The sequence below is a fragment of the Paramormyrops kingsleyae genome, chromosome 15, assembly GCF_048594095.1.
Source record: "Paramormyrops kingsleyae isolate MSU_618 chromosome 15, PKINGS_0.4, whole genome shotgun sequence".
Lineage (NCBI taxonomy): Eukaryota > Metazoa > Chordata > Actinopteri > Osteoglossiformes > Mormyridae > Paramormyrops > Paramormyrops kingsleyae.
In genome coordinates, this window is record NC_132811.1 from 4,570,978 (window position 1) to 4,580,333 (window position 9,356).

General features: G+C 41.5%; 1 protein-coding gene across 1 annotated transcript; it reads right to left on the minus strand.

Annotated features, from left to right (window-relative positions):
- Window positions 1–349: 349 nt before the first annotated feature.
- Window positions 350–8,839, minus strand: LOC111860316 (AN1-type zinc finger protein 5). The gene is made up of 6 exons (XM_023843904.2): window positions 8,619–8,839; window positions 6,696–6,898; window positions 6,258–6,363; window positions 5,979–6,094; window positions 4,674–4,781; window positions 350–3,808 (listed from the first exon to the last, which is right to left on the minus strand). Exons 2-6 carry the CDS (start codon window positions 6,853–6,855, stop codon window positions 3,660–3,662), a joined length of 639 nt encoding a protein of 212 aa, XP_023699672.1. The 5' UTR covers window positions 6,856–6,898; window positions 8,619–8,839; the 3' UTR covers window positions 350–3,659.
- Between the last annotated feature and the right edge of the window lie 517 nt (window positions 8,840–9,356).

The window sequence follows — 9,356 nt, forward strand, 5'->3', positions numbered from 1 at the left end:
TAAGGGCCTTGCTCAAGGGCCCACAGCCATAACTACTCTGCCAAGGCCAGGTTTGAACCAGTAACCTCCTGATCACAGGCCCAGGGCTTAACGCACCGAGCTACACGCTGCTCCCAGCCAATTAGGTTTCAACCCAGCAGGAATATGAACTTCTGGCATAATCTTAGCATAGCTCTAGGCCAATGATAAAATGTATTTTTTTTTTTGTATGTAGACAGCATGGAATTATGAGCAACTTTAGCAGGTGTGATTATGTAAGATCCAGGTAATTTACAGAAATTCAGAAGAGGAACCCACCCGTAAGGAAATAGTGGGGTCTTTAAGGCTTATTAAACTGACAATATATACATTTAAAATAAACTTTGTTTTATTGTTTTAAACATAGTTGGACACACCATACAATCCTAAAGGTTATAAAAACAGAAAAAGTGTTACCTGGTAGAATCTCTAACATGGCTGACTGGTATTTCAAATAACCAAGGTGCTCTGACTGCTGGGACGTCCTGCCATGCAGCTTCCTTGCCCTGAAACGAATCCAGCGACTTCTTCCTTCACCGATCATGCTGGGGTCATAATTCACCAATCCCATTTACTACTGCACACTTCCTACTAGCCATTACCGGGCTATAGAAAGACATCCAAGCCAACTCCAGTTATGCTCATTCCTGAACAAAGACCTCCATTCATTCACCGTAACTTCGCCCAGCTGAGGACAATGACTGAACCAGGCGGGCAACCAGTTTCCTTAGCAGAAAGCAGGGACCAAAATCATATTTGACTGTGTATTGCCAAGTACAATTTCCTGGCTCCTGTAGCCAGTGCGAACTACCACAGTAGAGTATTTAAGTTACCAAAACATGGCTGCTGGTATTTCATAAAAGAAACAGCACAATGTAATGGGGTGCAGCTTCAGCCTCTGGAGAAAACACTGGTCCAATCCAGAGGGCCAGCGCCAGGTCACGCTTCATTATGTATGAAAGATTGTCACCATGTACAACTGACCTCACAATCATGCCGACACCCAGACACCATTTGGAGCAACCAGCCTCATTATTTGAGTCCAAAGTAAATAAGGCTTTGTGGAAGGTTAATCACATGTAGTATGTATCCCCTTAAAACAGGAGAGTAGCTCACAAACATACGTCGTCCAAGTAATGTCAGGGCTCGTTTCAGAAGCTCATTGCATTTGTACTCATTTGCAGGCTACACAAGACATTCAACCCTCTTGTGCAAAAAAAACAAACTGCAAACCAGAAAAAAAAATTGTACCACTTACTGCCTGAAGTAAAACAGCAAGAACTCTTTCATAATTAATCTGAATGACAGCTGGCTCAGATTAGGAAGTCGTCAATATCACCTTGTGAAGACAAATGCCAGTACTTCCAAATAGTTTTTCACCTGGCCATTCTGCAAGAGGTTTAGGTCCATAAAAACAAGGCCTTAATTTTGTTTATAAAAGGTGGACGTGAGGAAGCTGGCGTAAGTCCAGAAAGGAAAAAAAATGACTGGGTATTTGACACAGGAAGGGAAAATCATTCAGAGGGGCGGGGGGGATGTGTAAATTCTCCATTTTAAAATGCCATACCTTACTATCTATATATATATATAGTAAGGTATGACATTTTGAGGCATTTTAAAATTTATTTATATATATAGCACACATTCAGCATCATCTGCATTAACTGGGATTCAATGTGTTTCAATGTGAGGTCTGGTTAAGAAATTGCATGGTGTAAAAGAAAAAATTAATAATAATAAAATTAAAATGGGCAAAGTTGCTCACCATCTGCTACAGAGACTTGAAGCATATTCAACCTGGAGGTCAGTTCAACAGTATAACAAGCAGAACCTGAAGACACTTAGCAAACAGAAGCCATACTGAAATGCCTGTCTAACAAACCGATGTGCATCTGTCTGCGTTTGCTGAGCAGCACTGAAGAAGCAAAGCACAGGGTGTCAGGGGGAATTTCAATGCCATCATATAAGTTAAGCCTCAGCCCTTTGACTGAGGCCACCACAACTCAAGGACAGAGGCACGGCCTGCCAGTGGGGGGCGCTAAATCCCAGCAGTGCCAGTGCATTCTCTCACGAGTAAAAACCAGCTGCAATCGAGCAATGAAACACTGTGTACACACCAAATAAATATGTAACCCTTCTTTCACACTCATCTGAAAATTCTACATACGAGATTATACTAATAGTAACCATATGGTATTTACATCTGAAATAGAGTCCCATTAATTCAGGGTTCAATAATACGTTACCAGTCAATACATTGTGTTAATGTTGCATGTGCATTCAGGCAGCCTTCTTTATCAGTGAATGTTAATTTCTGGAAAAAGTTTGTATCCAAGTAATGACACTTTCTCTTCAAACGTACAGGGTATGTAGATATTGACTTCATTACTGCTTTATGTCAAATCAGTCCAGTACAATTTCACAAACAAAATGGATTTTCTTCACCAAAAGATAAAACTTTAAGATGAGATGTTTCTTCTTGGGATCATTATAGACCAGTTCTTTATCAGCTCGCTGACAGCAGAATCTTTTCTCAGCTACTGTATTAGCGTTGCTCAAATTATGAACTACGTCTTGCAGCAATGGACAAGTGTGTATAGCTTTACATCTCACACTTCAGTTTAATGTACCATCACTAGAAATGTAAAAAGTAATTCTGAAAGTATCTGGCCTATGCAGGAATTCTCCTCACCCAAAGTACATAGCAGATCAATTAAAAACTTCTAGCTAATGAACTACCCTTGTCCATAAACCGGATATTGTATTAACAGGACTCTACTCCATTACATAATAAATTGTATTTTCTCTTGTTGGATATATAATCAAAAATGCATAATCCAAAAGGTTAAAAGAAGCACAAACCTCATGATTCACCCGCAATGCTGGCAATCTTTCAATAAAAACCAATCAAAAAGAAAATAAATAGAATGCAATCACACAAAAATCAAGCTAGCTACAATATATTAATATAGATCTTATGGTATCATACGCACGAAAAAAAAATAAAAAATCTCAATCACTCTTTTCACAATGTCACAGCCTCCACCTCTTAAAAGGTTATTTCAGTATGATAAAGGTTAAGATCATGTATTTTAAAGGGGGAGGATCCTCATACATCGTCAGAGCGCTAATAGTGCAGAGTCCATTCACTTGGGGAAAATACCATCCTTAGGTTACCGCAATACTGCATTTACTGCTAACTGTGCCTCGTGTGTCATTCCCACAGATCACTATTTTGCTGTTTGCTAAAGCTGCTCCTGTATCTTAGGTGACCTTCAAGCACATTTACCTAACATCTGGGGGGGGAAATACAAAACCACACACACACTTCAAAAAGTTCAGAAAAAGGGTTAAAACTAAAAATGCCCCACCCCCCACAAAGCAGTATCAGATACCTTCCAAACGCAACATCACCATTTTGCTCTCTCTCAAAGGAGAACACAAACATCCAAACCAGCCACTGGGCCACACGCACCATCACTTGTAATAAGGAAGATGGCGAATATGCAAGCACTCGGTGGAATCTAATACAAGCCCCACCCTCCTTGCCCTACAGAGTACAAGTGAAGAAAGTCATTTCGTCCGGCACTGCGCATCATTTGTTCCGAGCCTGCGTTTCTAGGGACTCTCCGTCTTCCTTCTCACAACTTCTGGATCTTCTCGGCCACCACTACAGGGTTCTCCTTGCGAATACGGGCTGCAGCAGCTCCTCGATAGTCATAGGGGCAGTCGTGTTTGTCAGAGTAACGATGGATGGCGCAGAACTGGTTCCCACAACGGCAGTCGAAGCCTAAAGCGGGACAGACAGTGTCAAAGTGTACATTTAATGAACAGAGTTTTACAGAGAGCTGCATGACAGCATGGTACAGCAGCTGCAGCAAAGCAGGTAAAAAAGCCTTACGTCAAGTTGTAAGAACAACACAGGCCACTGTGTACACTGATCTGAACACCATTACAAGACTCGCTGTGTGAGAACGGCTAAAAACACCATTAATGACATCACTCATCCTGGATATACTTTGTTCGAGCGCCCCCTATCAGGAAGGCGCTTCAGATCAATTTGTGCATATACAAACAGACTAAAAATAGCGCCCCCCCCCCCCCCCCCAACAACCATAAACCTGCTGAACTGTGAACCCCGAGTGAGAATCTCACACTGAATACATACAATAAGTCATGCTGGATGTGCAATACACTGTTTACCATTTATTAATAAAGTGCAATATGTGAATAATTTATGTTACTGTACACTAGTGTGATAGTGTGTGTTGTGGTTATTCTGCTATGGTTAGAAATCTGATTGAAGATTTAATATTGTATATGGCATCTTGGTAAATACTTTGACATATTTATGTTTTTTTTTATTATTTCATTGAGCTTTATTTTGCATTTCTTAATGCACCTTGGGGTTGTCATAAAAGTAATTTCTTTGTGTTACACAATGACAATAAAAGTGCTTGAATTTAAAATTTGCATACCTCCCTCAACTTCAGCATTTGCAGAATACAATGATAATTCTGTATTACTTTCTTTTAACACATGGCCATTGAATCCAAAGTTTAATGTGGTTTCCTTAAAGGGGCCCTATTACGCTCATTTCCACTGTTCATAATTTCATTTTTGGGGTCTACTACAATACATTTGCCGAGTCTTACCTGTGAGGCCCACTTTCTTCCGACAGGTGAAGCAGCGATTCTTCTTCTTACTTTTGTCAGGGGTCTGGTCTCCATCAGAAGAAGCCTGTGCCGCTTCCAGGGCCGGACCTGATAACATCCACAGTAAATCTCTGATAAAGCACCAATGACAACAATAAGCTTTACATGATCTGAAGACATTGAGCTCATTTGCAAATATCTCATGACAGTTATGACGATGCTTCACGACATTCAAAACTGTAACCATGACAACATTTCTAGACCAAACCTTAGTAACAGCAGCAATTACAAAATGACACTTCATGCTTCGTCACCCTCAACTCAATTTCACAATCTTGCAGAACAAGTTGATAGAAAGGGCAAACAAAGACATCATCTCTGGGTCTCTCATGACGACTCGATTTCCCAATTGCATGAACCATTTTGAAAACATGACAGTATCATGCAGAAACAATATGAGTGTTTGCATGGTGTATTTAGGAGTATCATGCAAAAATAAATCAAGATAAGTGTCCCACTTTCCCAAAGGGAAATTATATTACAGACACCATGACAGAGATAAAAATAAAGCTACCTTTGGAAACCACTATGCACAGTAAGATTTATACAAAAGGTTAAACACATTACTCGCAACTCAAGTATGCTCAAGGTGGAAAATCGGAAGATACTTACTATAGTGAACATAACGAGAAAAGGATAAATGGAATTCACAGCTAACTTCTAAAAACTATGGTCATTATTCAAATAAACAGAGTTACAACCGAAGCTGCAAAAAGGTGAACTGAACCAGCTGTTATAAGGCTGTCTAAATATAAAAACCAGTGTCTGTTTTAGTACTTAATGCTGCAAATCTGTCTTGATGTTGTAATGTACCACAACACACCCATGTAAAGTGCCTTGGGGGGTGACTGTTGTGAAAGGCGCGATATAAAAAAAATTAATTGCAGCGTCCAAGAAACTACGTGTGCAACATTAAAAATGTGTTTCCAATTGAAGTACCCCCAAATGTGCAAATGTAACAATCCTTAATGTAAATCACTGAGAATTCATAAAAAGCTTATGATTAGAAAATGGAAGAATGTACACACCAGTGGTTAATGTTATGAGGATCATGTATGTTTCAAGGGTGCACTAAACTTTTTAGGCTTCCGGGTTAGGTTAACATAGAATATGAGGAATCTAAAATATGGAAGGTACTGCTGAATTACATGATTTTGCTGATTATTTTCTTTCAATAGACATGCAAAGATGACCACAGAGAAACGAAGACGCTGCAATAACTTCAATGTAAAATGTAACCAGTACCCTTGGGAGTGGATGACCCTTCCTCCTCCTCTTCCTCAGCCCGATCAGAGTCAGCAGCTGCACTCTCCTGGCTGATGCTCATAGCGGTCATCTGCTGCGTAACTGGACTGGGGGAGCTGATACCAGGACAGACCAGCAGTTTGAGGACAAACACACAAAATTTGTTTGATGTTTGCTATGTGACATTACTCCACAACCTACACATTTTAAAAGGTGCACCTGACAGTGTCTTCAAATCTGCTCTAGAAACAACACAAAAGAAGGTCTTTCTCCACAAACCTTGATGTCCTTTCTTCAGACTGGGCAGCCTCATCGGTACTGGGCTCTGGGACACTTTCAACAGAAAAGCCAATGCCATCATTAGGTCCTGCAGGTGGCGTAGCAGCTGTGCGTGAAGTTTAAAAAAAACAAAAAAAAAAACAGCATTGTCATAAGACATAAGATATGACACCAACACGACTTATATACAAAGAAAGGATTTTAGATTGATAGATCATTTATTGACCCAGTGGGAAACTTAGACGTTCAGTGACATACACATACAAAAATCACCATTTAAAAGAATAATAAATAATTATAATACGAAGCACAAAAAGACCAACAAAACATTAATAACAGTAATCAAGGATGGTAATAAAAGGTAAAGCAGAAGGTATAGCAATCACTAAAGAGTCATGGTGGTACAGTTTCTGCCAGTGGGGGCAGTGGCAGTGTCACCTTTCTCTCCAGGAGGGCTTGTGCGGCCGCCTCCCTGCTGCCTCTGAAGGTGCTCCTTGTAGCAGACTGAACACATGCCGCTGGTGCGAGGGCTACCATAGAAGCCACATCCTGTAGTGCACAGCATTGGCACCTGTGTCTGATTGGTCTCCTGAGCCATGTTCTCTGACTGATGGGGGGGGTAGGGGAATGGGGGTGCAGCTCTGGAAACAGCAGGTGACATTTAATTAATACAAGCTGAAACTGACAAATGATTGTCGCAATGAAAAATTCTTGGTGGGGAGAAATTGAACATTTATCTTCAGAGATGCCATAATTTTAGTTTCAAAACATTTTATAATTCTCAACATACAAGTTTAATTGCTTAACCCTTGACACAAGGTTACATCTCATTGCCAAACAATCTTTTCTTCTCAGTTGTACAGTATACTGCAGAAATAGGTGATTGCATTTATTTACAATTCCATAAAATTACAGTAACTGAAGGATGGTGTTATGGAAATCCCTGCTGTTCATCTAAAAGCTTAAGGATGTCTCAGTGTATATATAAAAAAATCTGCATACACCAAGAAAAAAAAACCACGTGACTCATTTTGTTCTCACTTCATTAATACTTCATAATAATCGCTCAGGACATTATTTGTGTATTATGCACTTTTTCATACGTGTTTGCACTATGTGTAGTGTCTTTGCACCTGCTCTGCCTCGTACTACATGCGTGTTCGTTTGTGCTCGACGTACGCACAAGAATTTCCCGAGGGGGAAAAAAAAGTTCATCTAATCTAAACATCAGATCTCTCCAACTGCATTACTCAGCTATTAAAAAGTTAAACACAGATAACTGAACGTCCTCAGCCTCTAGGCAGCAGGTAAGCAGCATGTATCGTCGTGGTCAAACAAGATTTTCGAACTTTCTAAGCCACAGGTTTAAGACCCAGAAGCAGAAGTTTCATTCTACATCACCGATACACCCAGTTTCAAAAGCTTCATGTCTACCCGACCTTTATTAGTAAATAATAAAACTGGAATTTTCATCAGTTCCTCAAAACAACGCTCCATGATACATTTCTATGTTAAAGAACGATAAGAGGGGGAAAAAAATCCTACTTAAAGTCAAATCCCCTATAGTGTTACATTCTTGCGCTGGCACGTAACCAACACATCGTGCATTGTAAACACGGTTACACCTTAATCTACCCTATTGACTGGGTAGGTGGGGGTGGTCTTCGTGCAGTTACGGAAAAAACGACTAACATCAGGCCATTACTGTAGTCCGGGGCTGTTCGGGGCCTGCGCCGCTAGACACACATTTCCTCTGAACAAACCAGCTGAGCCACTCCACATCTAGCCATCGCCACCTACCCAGTTACCGGAGTCACCCATAAAAGGCACGACCGTTGTTCCCAAAGACAAAATGTATCGAAAGGCTGTCGTACCCAGATACGGGAAAGGCTTTGTTAGCCCTCGCTGGGCTGTTAATTGGAGCCAGTTCCGACTGCCCCGTTTACAATTTCAGTGCAGAAACAGTGGGGGACATTACAGGGAGGGAGGGGGGGCTGATAAAAGACAATCACGTCGACGTCAACACGACATAAAACATACTGATTCCACTTAATAGCTAGCCAGTGCTAATTTAGTCACAATACTGGCGTGAGGCACGAACAAAGCCTACGTGTAATTACCCGGGCGGCCGGCCGCCCCGCACCGTCGGGTACATCGGAATTCGTGCGGCTCCGTAGCGAGCTAACAAGTTGAAACCTTAAACTTCAAATCCCCTTAACACGAGTGTGGGTTTAAAATGGACAGGAAAAAGGTAATATACTACGCAATCATTTAAACGGGCTATGCCAAGCAGCTAAAATATTAACAACTGTAAAAGAGTGAAACCGTTACACCTAGCGCGCTAGGCTAGCTCATACATACCAGGTTTTGTCCGCAATTCGCTTTGGTATTTGAGAGCCGTCCTCCTCTCAGGAAACAAACGTAGGTACCGGCGACACAAGCGGCTTCTCACGCGGGGAAAACGGTTGATTTCGGGCGCTGCTGATTTTTAAAAGCGGCTGTGGCGGCGCTGCCGTCCTTCGCGGCTGCTTAGCTCGTCGGCTACGGCCGATAGCCGGGGACCTTGGCGATGATGTAACGAGCGGAAGTGACGACAAGCACCAGACTGACGGCCCTTTTTTTTTTTATATCAGTCCGCTCAGTCTGGACCGAATCAACCGGGGCTGGCGGTAGCGGAGGTGTCCAGTCCCGGATCTCGGGATCCCCAATTAGCCAGGATGTCTCTAGATCAGGGGCCCGGTCCGTTCTGTAACCTGCCTCCTTGCGTTCATCAAACCACTAAAAATTATATCCATCGCTATATTCTTAGATGATTTTTTTTAGCGTGACATATTTTAACTATTAAGCGTCTATTTTACGGGTGAGAGACGTTATTTTAATATGTATGGGGCGTTGTTTCTTTATAAATTGTTCGTTCTTATAATATACTATATGTTACCTAACGAGGGAGGCAAGTTTGTGCTTCTTTTGGAAAAGTACCTGCAATACAATCGTGTAGTTGGCTGCTATACAGGGATGAAGCAGTGCACCGCAAGTTGAAGAAAATGGCAACGTGTGGGCAGGAACTAGGACAGCAGTCATTTGACAGTTTCACTGTCA